The 12,759-nt window shown below is 40.7% G+C and overlaps 2 protein-coding genes across 3 annotated transcripts in view; one reads left to right on the top strand and one right to left on the bottom strand.

The window, feature by feature from the left end:
- CTNNA1 (catenin alpha 1) overlaps window positions 1-12,759 on the bottom strand; it is a 172,970-nt gene that overhangs the window by 47,105 nt on the left and 113,106 nt on the right. For both annotated transcript variants that reach the window (XM_022588907.3, XM_089908474.1), the window contains one exon: window positions 507-587. In XM_022588907.3, coding sequence (XP_022444615.1) covers window positions 507-587 — 81 coding nt within the window. The remainder of the gene's footprint in view (window positions 1-506; window positions 588-12,759) is intronic.
- LRRTM2 (leucine rich repeat transmembrane neuronal 2) lies at window positions 9,863-12,304 on the top strand. The gene has a single exon (XM_089908483.1). The coding sequence runs from the start codon at window positions 10,660-10,662 to the stop codon at window positions 12,172-12,174; it is 1,515 nt and encodes a 504-aa protein (XP_089764609.1). The 5' UTR covers window positions 9,863-10,659; the 3' UTR covers window positions 12,175-12,304.

Raw genomic sequence — 12,759 nt, 5'->3', positions numbered from 1 at the left:
CAATTTAATTCCAAAATGTTAATGGGATTATTTAACATTAAATGAAGAGAAAGACCCTCTGTACTTACTAACTCAGAAAACTGATGGCCCCAAATACCTCTATATCCACCATATTTATACTAGAAACACATTTCCATCAAGGATCAAAATCAGAATGGGGCAAGTCAAATAAATAACTTCAATTCCTGTCTCTATTGTTTGTAAGTTAACATCACAAGATCCTGCAGGGTATTTTCACAGATCCCCAAGTCATTTTAAATTGATTTTCTTACCTGAACATCCTTTTCACACTAGAGCTAATTTATTCAGTCCATTCCAGTGGGACTGTATTATTCCAGGTCCCCAAGAGATTTTATTAGCCATTTAGAAGCTTATTAGCAAAAAACAAATAGAGATAGTCAGTTTTCTACGAAAATTCATCCGTTAACTCAAGAAAGAATATGTGCCCAGTATTTGACAACTAAAGTGAGAACTTGGGAAAGCAATCAACACTTCTTCCAGCTTACCTGCCTACGCAAGTCCCTGGTCTTCTTGGTCATTTTATCTATTGCAGAATTGAGTGCATCACTTCTTTCTTTACGTCCAGCCTGGAAAACAAGGAAAGAGATGCACATTGCAGTAATTTACAAGGAAATGTAATGATAGTCAATAACTAAGTTCAGATCAACATGGAAAAATCAATTTTTTAGCCCCAAGTTGGGACATACAGGTGGTTGTGGAGAGCACCATGTGGCTTGGTTCATAAAAAGCTAATTTTACAACTCTTAGGGGCTCCATATTATTTCAGGATGGAAACTGAGGGGGTTCTGACAAAATAAGAGAAGCCAAGAGGTGAGACTTTTGCTTAAAGTTCTGCTTGAAAAATTAAATTTATATTTTAATTCAAGGTTCAGCATACAACTGTTGGTGGGAATGTAAACTGATACAGCCACTATGGAGAACAGTATGGAGGTTCCTTAAAAAACTAAAAATAGAACTACCATATGACCCAGCAATCCCACTACTGGGTATATACCCTTAGAAAACCATAATTCAAAAAGAGTCATGTACCACAATGTTCATTGCAGCTCCGTTTACAATAGCCAGGACAGGGAAGCAACCTAAGTGTCCATCAACAGATGAATGGATAAAGATGATGTGGCACATATATACAATGGAATATTACTCAGCCATAAAAAGAAACGAAATTGAGTTATTTGTAGTGAGGTGGATGGACCTAGAGTCTGTCATACAGAGTGAAGTAAATCAGAAAGAGAAAAACAAATACTATATGCTAACACATATATATGGAATCTAAAGGAAAAAAAAATGGTGATGAAGAGCCTATGGGCAGGACAGGAATAAAATAGCAGATGTAGAGAATGGACTTGAGGATATGGGGAGGGGGAAGGGTAAGGTGGGACAAAGTGAGAGAGTGGCATGGACATATATACACTACCAAATGTAAAACAGATAGCTAGTGGGAAGCAGCCACATAGCACAGGGAGACCAGCTCGGTGGCTTTGTGACCACCTAGAGGGGTGGGAGGGAGACGCAAGAGGGAGGAGATACAGGGATATATGTATATGTATAGCTGATTCACTTTGTTATAAAGCAGAAACTAACACACCATTGTAAAGCAATTATACTCCAATAAAGATGTTAAAAAAAAAAAAAAGGTTCAGCATACAACAATTTCATTAACGAACCAGCTCTCCAAGAACTGCAAGCAAGAACAGGTTATACCTGATTTTGAAGAACTCTGAGATACGAAGAAGGTCAAAATGTGAAAGATGGCACCTAGCACTAAAACAATGTGAAACAACAAGTCTTAAAACTAAGATGTACCATGATGGATAGGAGTTAATAACGTATTTTTATATAGCTCAAATAAGAATGCTTTGTCAGATTACTTCAGTTAACAGTGTATATTATACAGGCCAAATAAGTATGCTTTGTAAGATTACTTAAAATTCTAGGCTAAGCTTAACGCAATTGTATTGCACAGAAAAGAACCTATCAGCCACTCTGAGAGAGGTATGTAAATCAGCATTTGTTCAGAGGTCAGCGGGTTGAGTGGACATTTGCATTGGGGAACATTCTAAGCAGGATCAAAACGGATGGTAGTTGAAAGAAAAGGGACAAAGGTAGTTATCCCAGGTAGAAATAGCTAGCCATGTGCTTAGAAATACCTAGTAAGACATCAGCTAGGTTAAACTACGAAATATATTAAAAGTTTTTCCTTACAAAATGCCTGTCAACAAATGTGGCTCTTTCTGTAAAACATATAGTAATTACAGAAGAGATATGAATGGACAAAGGAATTTAACCCAGTGTTTCTCTACCCATGGTCACCCTCAAGACATTCTGGTATGGATATGCCATCAGTACATAAGTCAGCATAGTAGATAAACAGCCGGGGATGGGGAGATGTGGTTACATGCTTTCTGAGTGCCTTTTAATGTACATTTGTTACTCAATCTCTCTCTTATCCCCCATCTGTTAAATGGAGACAATGACACTTGTCCCTCTGCCTCCATCTCTGGGCTATTAGAAGAAAAGAGAAGGAATATTGATGGATACAGGTTATTTAGCAGAAGACACAAAGGAGACAAAAAAGGACTTAAAATTGAAAGTTGAAATATAACTGACACATTGATATGGTCCCTGTCAAATCTGGTCAGGGTCATATCCCTTACCTTTTCCTCCAACTGTACTGTCAGTAAAGTTAAGTAATCCACTAATATTAATGGGTTTAAGGAAAAAAAAACAAGGAGTCTCAACAAAAACTGAGAAAATATGAGCATTTCTACCTGTAGGAGTAAACGGTGATTTATTCATGGCCATCAGTCAGAAGACAACTTGACAAGTATAATTAGTTACTGACAATCTCAAAGATCAAAATACCAGGATCTAAGACAAAGGTGGCTAAAACTGAATTTAAAAAAAAAAATCAAACCGACCTCATAATTAATGCTTAAATCACGAAAGTCTCAGTACATTTCTTAGATACTCAAGCACTCACTTTGAAGTAAACCTAGTAAAATTTGTCATTGCACCTAGCTACATTTTTGGGGGTGTTTCTAATAGATCATTTACTCCAGAAAACATCTGTTATCTGAAATCCAAAGGTTGGGTTCAATAACCTCATGAGAGCCTAATTCCCTGCAACGTCCTCAATTTGGGTAGAAGAATTTATAATACTTAGAAAGTTATATAAAAGCAAATCCTTGAACTTCACTTTTTTTTTTTTTTTTTTGTGGTACGCGGGCCTCTCACTGCCGCGGCCTCTCCCGAGGCGGAGCACAGGCTCTGGATGTGCAGGCCCAGCGGCCATGGCCCACGGGCCCAGCCGCTCCGTGGCACGTGGGATCCTCCCAGACCGGGGCACGAACCCATGTCCCCTGCATCGGCAGGCAGACTCCCAACCACTGCGCCACCAGGGAAGCCCTAAACTTGACTTTTGAGGGAATTACATTCACACGGCAAAATTCACACAACATGAATCTGTTAATTCTTTGTCAAACTACCTTAAAAATCAATTTGTCTTTCTTGTTACTTTAGGAAATAGAGGCTTATGCCTCATTAATCAGTAGGGAGTAGTTCAGAAACAGTTACTTACTCAAGTTTTTAGGTTATACTAGACAGACCACTTTTTTTTTTTGCGGTACGCGGGCCTCTCACTGTTGTGGCCTCTCCCGTTGCGGAGCACAGGCTCCGGACGCGCAGGCTCAGCGGCCATGGCTCACGGGCCCAGCCGCTCCACGGCATGTGGGATCTTCCCCGACCGGGGCATGAACCCGTGTCCCCTGCATCGGCAGGCGGACTCTCAACCACTGAGCCACCAGGGAAGCCCCAGATCACCTTTTAAATCAAAGCATCCCTTAAAAAAAAAAAGAAAAAAAACCCCAGTCCAAATAGCAAGTTTACAGTTACAATAATTTAAAATATAATAGGGGTGAGTACACACACTTACAAACTTAATAATGAGCTTGATGAAAGTAGAAGGCCTGCTGATCTGTAAAACAAGATCTTACTTCTCTTTGAGATTAAGGCTGTTATGATTTTGTATTTCTAGTTTTGGCTAGGCCAAAGTAAATTTGCCCAATGAATCTTTAAAATAAGTGACTCTCGGTTCCCACCTAATTGAGAGACTCTATTCCACTAAGCAGAGAGACCACCTAGACTCACTCAATGTTGATATGTATGCCCCTGCTACACAGTGAAAAAAGGGCTTTCTAAGAAAAAGATATGGTATGTTTGGGGTTTCAACTTAAAGCTTCTCCTCTACAAGTAAATATCAACTGAACTGAGGAGAGGCAAAGGTTATTAGCTGGGACTGCCTCTAAGCAACACAGTTTTGGCTGAGACAGTGAAAGGGCTTTTAAAACCAATCTTTAAGAGAAGCATGAAGAAGCCATTCCACCTTCCTCCTGCGTGGACAGACTTCTATCTATTTAGACAATCTTTACTGAGCACTCTACATCCACTGGAGTAGGCAGGATTAGCCATATCCTTCTCTCAGAGGGTTTCTAATCTGAGATAAAATAATTCAGAGCAACCCCTAATTCAGCAAGACCCTGTATTGTGATGGGCTTGACAGAAGTTCGGAATGACATAACAGTGGGTCAGAACAGTAAGTAAAAGTCATACAGGAAATTACATTTAAGTTTGTAATTGATTTTTTTTTTTTTTAAGTATTAAGAACTAGAATTTCCTGGAGGATTTTACCCATTTTGGTGGTGACCTCTGGGAGAACAAACTTTTGTTTTTCCTTCCAACGAGAAGGAAAAGATTCTCTGCCATTCATTAAAATTTAGTATATATAGCAAAGACCATAAAACCTTTAAAAAATGAATGACTAACTGGAAGAAATCTTTGTAAAATATTTCACAAACAAAATTAATTTCTTTAATAACAATGAGAAGCCCATGCACCACAACAAAGAGTAGCCCCTGCTCGTCACAATTAGGGAAAGCCTGTGCGCAGCAACGAAGACCTAACACAGCCAAAAATAAATTTTTAAAAATTAAATCTTTAGGGCTTCCCTGGTGGCGCAGTGGTTGAGAGTCCGCCTGCCGATGCAGGGGACACAGGTTCGTGCCCCGGTCCGGGAAGATCCCACATGCTGCGGAGCTGGGCCCGTGAGCCGTGGCCGCTGAGCCTGCGCTCCTCAACGGGAGAGGCCACAACAGTGAGAGGCCCGCGTACCGCCAAAAAAAAAAAAAATCTTTGTGGTCTAAATGTACCTCTGCTCAAACTTCTATGGAAAATCTTCCTTTACCTAAGGTGCATCACTCCAAAATTTACTGCTGAATTTTCTAGCCCTGGGCACAGAACACAATGCTAGCACAACAGAATTAGGCTGTCACATGATCCTAGTTCTGCCACCCCACCAATACCAACAATTGCCAAAAAGCACATGCCTCCAAAACCAAACTTTGTAAGTCACAGCACCAAAAGGGACACAGCTCATCATCATTGGTGTAACCATCACTCCTTCCTACTCCTTTCTCGGTCATGTTTAATAAAGATAACAAAAGAACTTAAAAATCACAATTAATGGAGGGCAAGGACGAGGTCAAAAACAGGGATTCTGTAGGCTTAATGTGGACAGTCTACTTCTTACAGGGCTTTTGAAAGGAAAGATCCCAGCAATAGAGATACTTATTTACACTCAACAGTGGTCCCCTGTGATTTCACCAAAACTCTAAGAGCCTAGAATTTTAAATGTTCTCAGATCCTCTGGCTCTACCTGGGATAAATCAACTACTCTTTAGCCCATCTCTAACATGACAGATCGGTAAGTCCCTCAATCCTTACATATTCTATCTGCCTCTGTCAGATAAGTTCTGGTTCCTGGGAGGATAACAAACCGTTTAGTGCCAAACCCCAGTAGCTTTTAAAGAGCAAATCAAAAATTTTAAAGAATAGTCAGACTTCCCTGGTGGTGCAGTGGTTTAAGAATCCACCTGCCAATGCAGGGAACACGGGTTCAAGCCCTGGTCCGGGAAGATCCCACATGCTGCAGAGCAACTAAGCCCGCGTGCCACAACTAACTGAGCCTGCACTCTAGGCCCGTGAGCCACAACTACTGAGTCCACACACCACAACTACTGAAGCCCGTGAGCCTAGAGCCCGTGCTCCGCAACAAGAGAAGCCACCACAAGGAGAAGCCCGTGCACTGCAACGAAGAGTAGCCCCCGTTTGCCCCAACTAGAGAAAGCCCGAACACAGCAATGAAGACACAACACAATAAATAAATAAATAAATAGTTTAAAAGAATAGTCAATCTTTGTCTCCAAATACACACGTTTGAAAGCAGTGAACAACTCTAGGTTTTATCAGAATATTCTCCCATCCTCTTTCTTTCCCGCCTCCAAAAACAGGCTAGTAAAACCCACTCACTCTAATACAGGTATTGATACAATATAGGCCCAAGTATGTGGCTGCCAACTAAGAACCCTAAAAGGTTCTTAGGAGGGGATATACTCAGACCCACAAATCTTGGATCTCCACCCTAAAATGTCTATCACTTTTTGATAATCGTAAGGAGATCTCCAAGGTACGATGACCAAGACTGGAAGCAAAGTTTTATTTTAACATACTTCTCCAGAGCACCTCTGTGCTTCCCCACCACACCTCTGGGTGCTGGGGTATTAAAATTTTTGGAGTCGGGCATGATTAGTTAAGAAATATTTGACTCTTTAGCATAAAGCAAAATCCAGCTCCCTCTCTACCACAACTTAGAAGATTTCATGTGTATACCCATACATCTGCTTCTCCAGGTGGGGAAATATTTGTCCCTAATTAGCAATATATATTCAAAGCAAACTATCATGTAGAGTAATGCAGGTAACTACAACACCTAAGCCCTGCCACATGACTCATTTAATTTGCTTACAACCATTTACAGAGAGGACAGGCGGGCTAGATTTTACTTGTCTTTGCCTTGTCACGAACAACTAAAACAGTGAAAATTGAAACAGATGATATGGAAAGTACCTTCCAGAGGTTGTACTGCCACTTTAAGTCAAAGGCATATGTATGCAGAATAAAGCTGTTGTAAAATGAAACCAAGAAAAAGTTTAATTCAGAAAGAACATGGGTTTTTTAGTCCTTTTAGCTAAAGAAAGATAAAGATCAAAAAATGATAAAAAATTCCATCAATAGGAACTATGGTACTTCAACCAATTTTAAGACAAACACCACATCTTTGATTTCACAGTCTAAACCTTTTGAACCCAAAGGGAGGGCAAGTGGGCAAGGTGGGCAAGATGGCTGGTGACCTAGATGGACTGTGCTCTCTGGGTACTGTGATATGGCAGGCATTACTGCCCACTTCTCCAGATGCATCAAAAAATAATTACTCTTGATTGCACTGGTGCTCTTCTGTGCAATTTCCTTGCCCACAAATCTGTTATAGCAGTACTGGGATAACGTAATTTAAGGGTTTTCCATTTGTTAGTATAAGAAGTAGACCAAGCAGACTACAGAGCAGAAAGGAACCAAGAGTTTAAGGGGAAGGAAATGCTCTTCCCTCTAAATTTTCACATACAACTCATTCCTAATCATGGTTGCTCTAATCCAATTGGTTCTAATGCTTTTCTCCACATGGAATTAAAGTTGTTACTTCAGGGAAGAATTTAATCCAGCTCCTCCTGCCTTGCAAAGGTTTATTTTAATCAGAGGGTGGCTGACTTCAATAAGAGCATTTACAGTATCCCAAGGGCTTCTTTTCCTTAAAAAAAAAAAAAAAAAAAATTTAACACCCTTGTCAGGCTCCCCTTGTTGGAAGTTTTGGGAGCAAGTTCCTATAGAACGGTCACTCTGAAACCTATGGTCACAGACCTGTAAGAATTTGATTAAACCTTATCCACAGAAAAATGCACAAGCAACAAAATTCTACAAGCCAATTATGGACCCAGGTTAAGAACTTCTAGTTTACAAGAGAGAAAGACTATGGAAAGGATCAAGGTCAGTTGGGGGAGTGGCACCCTTGAAGTCTAAAACAGGACCTCTCCCTCCCTTCCTTAACCAGCAAGCAGGAATACAGTGGGAGTACTAGTTCCTGAGAATAAGGGGTTCCACTCATGGGTAACTTTGGCTTGGGCACGCTATCTTAGAACTGCACTGCCCACAGAGTCTTTCCTTCAGTCTTCTCCTTTCAGAGGTATCAGACATGCCCCATGGTTGTTAGACTCTACCAGACCTAAGTGTATTCCTGCTGTCTTCTCTCTCCCTTTGCACATCCCAGGCATTTTCCTCAATAAAATTCTTATACTTCTAATCCTACCTTGGGGTCTGCTTCTAGGAGGAGCCAAACTACACACGTGCAGCTGCTGCTGTCTCCACAGAGCCCTGAGGAAGGCACCTTGGAGTCTTCCAGTCCTCACTCTAGCACCACACTCCAACACAGAAACTAAACCCCTTGAGACAATAACTTCTTACACATGCCCAGTGTGATAAAGCCCCTGGAAGCCAACAGACTGATGATGTTCTGGTTTCACAGACACAATGGGTAGTTTTCAGATTTTTGCCTTCAGGTCTGAGACAAGGCCTACTAAGGATAAGTGCCAATGATATGGGAGAAATGGCCTGGAAGGGCAAATCAATAATGTCAGATGTATAAAAGGCCTTACCTTTGTCAGGCCTGAAAATATGACCCTGACTCACAGTAGAAATATCTTTTACATTTATACAATAGTAAACACGGAGCTGTACAGTCATAACCAAATTCTGAAAAGTGATACCATTCGACAGGGAGAAGATGGTGTTAGGTCAAGTAAAAACAGCCAAAGCAAAAATCCTATTCCAGAGTATGAGTGACCTTTTGTATTCCCTAGAGAGATTTCAACAACAGTTAGTATAAGACTCAAAGTCAGTTCTTAAGTGTGCCAGTAGGCACTACTGAGTGTGCAAATGCTCTATTGTTTGAGGGTCACAATACCCCAATCCCAGAGCAGTAGAGGCTTTTAGCCGAAGAATTAGGTGAAATTCTGAGGTAAATACAAGGGACCATGTCAGAATCCAGCCATGCTATACCACTTGTCCTAAATCATTTCTGTTCCACTGTTAACATTCAGGGCATGCAATATTAAATGACTGTATCAACCTACCCTTTTCTCCTACTAAGACATCCAAAGATCAAATCAGCATTATTTTTCAGTTAGCACTGTGATAAAACACTATTATATAAAATAAGACAGAGAAGGATAATCTTTTTAATTAGCTTTCTCCTGAAATTCGCAAAGAGCAAAATAACCAAATGCTTTGTTTTCCAACCTTTTTTTTTTTGCCCTTTATTCTTGGTTTATGATGTTAAACTCTTAATGACAAAGAAACAAAGCCCACTTAGCTAGTTTACCAACACATTTGAAGCAAATCATAGTCATACTTCTATGTTAACCAAGCATGACAGCAAGGTGATTGAGTAGCTTTCCAAACTACCAGAGCAGCAGGCACTTGCAGAGGCTGCAGTTAAATCAGCACTTCATAAATCGTGCAGGCTCCTGCCCATTTAGATCTCTCTATGCAGAATCGGCAGTCTAACACTGGCTCTCCCAAGCATTAAAAAATCATCACTCTGCTAACCCAACTCACTGTTCAGACGGGTCTTCTTGAATGCAGCCTTTATTACAACCTCACTGCTGCTTCCTACACTGAAGGAATACCATGTTTTTAAGTCAGGAGTTCTTCTTTCTCGCTTCATTATAATCAGGGGTCTTAACAGCGACCCCGATACTGTTACAAAGCACACTGCTTTATAACAGTAAAGCTTCTGGAAAACCCAAACAAAAGACACGTCACCCGGTGACGTCAGCCTATATACAGTTCTGTGTGGTCGCAGCACATAAGCAAATCCATTCTTGTGCCGTTTCTCGGAAAAGCTTTTCAGTAAATGCACTCATGCTGCTCCAGGAGCTCTTCTCTGCAACAAGCCGCCCATCTGCCATCAACAAGTTAAGACCGAGAGAACTAACGGCTGCAGAAAGGAGAGGCTGAAGCTTTGATTAACCAGCTGAGCAGTTAGAGGAGGACGAAATTAATAACATATTCAAAACTGATTTAGGGGATCAGAGTGGTCACAGAAAATGAAACCAATGCTTTCGAGAGGAATATCCTAAGGAAAAAACAACTCACCCTGGTGGATTCAATTTTACTCGGAAAGCCTGGGACACAGAAAACAGGAAACTGGTCAAAGGCTCCCGCATGTTAGAGCCTTTTACAGACTCACTGCGTTGAGTCTGACAACCGAGACTGAATGCAGGCTCCAATGTGCTCAGAAGAATGGGTAAGTCCATGTATTTATGTGTCTTGTACAGTCAGCAAGGAATCAATGCTTTTAAAATAATAAGCCACTGAATTCACATTTTATGAGGGAGATCACTGTCACATTTTTGGATTTTGAGGTTTAGGTAAAAACATATATTGCTGATGACAGGATGTGTTTTATCTTCTTTCTTAATGGTTTAAGTTTTGTTCTAGTCATACTAACAAGGTTAGTGTTTCTGCAGCAAATGAAAAATAAGTTATATGTAGTTAAATCTTTTGCCATAATGATATGTTGTTGTTGTTGTTTTAATAGCCCATACGCTCTGCTGAAAAATATCCTATCTTCTTGTCTTCCTTAAATTATATTCTGCAGGCTTACATTTCAAGTGGCCATTAGGGGCCCCTATGCTGGCAGCAATATATGCAATGAGTATGGTTTTAAAAATGCTGCCTGCCCTGGGTATGGCATGTCCACCCAAATGCCGCTGTGAGAAGCTGCTCTTCTACTGCGACTCTCAGGGCTTCCACTCAGTGCCAAACACCACAGACAAGGGCTCTCTGGGCCTGTCCCTGAGGCACAATCACATCACAGAGCTTGAAAGGGATCAATTTGCCAGCTTCAGTCAACTTACCTGGCTCCACTTAGACCATAATCAAATATCAACAGTAAAAGAAGATGCTTTTCAAGGACTATATAAACTTAAGGAATTAATCTTAAGTTCCAACAAAATATTTTATTTACCAAACACAACTTTTACCCAACTGATTAACCTGCAAAATTTGGACCTGTCTTTTAATCAGCTGTCATCTCTGCACCCAGAGCTCTTCTATGGCCTCCGGAAGCTACAGACCTTGCATTTACGGTCCAACTCCCTGCGGACTATCCCAGTACGCCTGTTCTGGGACTGTCGTAGTCTGGAGTTTCTGGATTTGAGCACAAACCGTTTGCGAAGTTTGGCTCGCAATGGATTTGCAGGATTAATCAAACTGAGAGAGCTTCACCTAGAGCACAACCAGCTGACGAAGATTAATTTTGCTCATTTCCTACGGCTTAGCAGTCTGCACACACTCTTCTTACAATGGAACAAAATTAGCAACTTGACATGTGGGATGGAGTGGACCTGGGGCACTTTAGAAAAGCTAGACCTGACTGGAAATGAAATAAAAGCCATCGACCTGACAGTGTTTGAAACGATGCCTAATCTTAAAATACTCCTCATGGATAACAACAAGTTAAACAGCCTTGATTCCAAGATCTTAAACTCCCTGAGATCCCTCACAACCGTTGGCCTCTCTGGCAATCTGTGGGAATGCAGCCCTCGAATATGTGCTTTGGCTTCCTGGCTGGGCAGTTTCCAAGGTCGGTGGGAGCATTCCATCCTATGCCACAGCCCCGACCACACCCAAGGAGAGGATATACTAGATGCAGTCCACGGATTTCAGCTCTGCTGGAATTTATCAACCACTGTCACCGCCATGGCTACAACTTATAAAGATCCAACCACTGAATATACAAAAAGAATAAGCTCATCAAGTTACCATGTGGGAGACAAAGAAATCCCAACTACTGCGGGCATAGCAGTTACTACTGAGGAACACTTTCCCGAACCAGACAATGCCATCTTCACTCAGCGGGTAATTACGGGAACAATGGCTTTATTGTTTTCTTTCTTTTTTATTATTTTTATAGTGTTCATCTCCAGGAAGTGCTGCCCTCCCACTTTAAGAAGAATTAGGCAGTGCTCAATGATTCAGAACCACAGGCAGCTCCGATCCCAAACACGACTCCATATGTCAAACATGTCAGACCAAGGACCATATAATGAATATGAACCCACCCATGAAGGACCCTTCATCATCATTAATGGTTATGGACAGTGCAAGTGTCAGCAGCTGCCATACAAAGAATGTGAAGTATAATATCTACCCATCATCAAAAATCACATCAGATAAGTAACCTATTTTACATAGCAGGGGCTAAATACATATCTAATTTTTACCAATGGTTACATTAAGGCTCATTTTTCCAAACCAAGTGGAGACTTAGGTTTCTGACGTGTTGAAATATTTTTAATTTTTTTTAATGAAACCATATTTTCAGTGTTAAATGAAGCGATGCTCACATTAATTTGCACTCTTGTTGGAAAGTCTAAAAATGCTTAATTCAAAATAAGACATTTCATGTATGTAATTATACGCTATTGTGGGTAAACATTTACACTAAGGTCTCCATATGCTATTTTTTTCTACTGAAAACAGTTTGGAAAGAAGCTACTGAGTAGAAAGAGATATGGATCAATACTTGTTTGATCATTGCTCTCTACCCCAAGTACCACAACTTGGCTTGCTGCTTAAAAGGAGACTTAGCAAAGTTCTCTTGTATGATAATTTGGTATTTACTCAAACCTACTATTTACTGCCAGCGTGGGGAGTAGAATTTCACATATGCTGAAGACTGGTCAATATTAAACACTCTTCTTCCAGAGTTTTTACCTGGGTTAATAG

The sequence above is a fragment of the Delphinapterus leucas genome, chromosome 3, assembly GCF_059928025.1.
Source record: "Delphinapterus leucas isolate spDelLeu-1000000601 "Yukka" chromosome 3, BTC_Dleu_Yukka2, whole genome shotgun sequence".
NCBI classification, from domain to species: Eukaryota; Metazoa; Chordata; class Mammalia; order Artiodactyla; family Monodontidae; genus Delphinapterus; species Delphinapterus leucas.
Note: the sequence above shows the minus strand (reverse complement) of the source record. Positions and strands in the feature narration are given on the sequence as shown.

Excerpts from the sequence above, each read along its gene's own strand:
- LRRTM2 (XM_089908483.1), top strand. The coding sequence starts at position 10,660 with ATGCTGGCAGCAATATATGCAATGAGTATGGTTTTAAAAATGCTGCCT.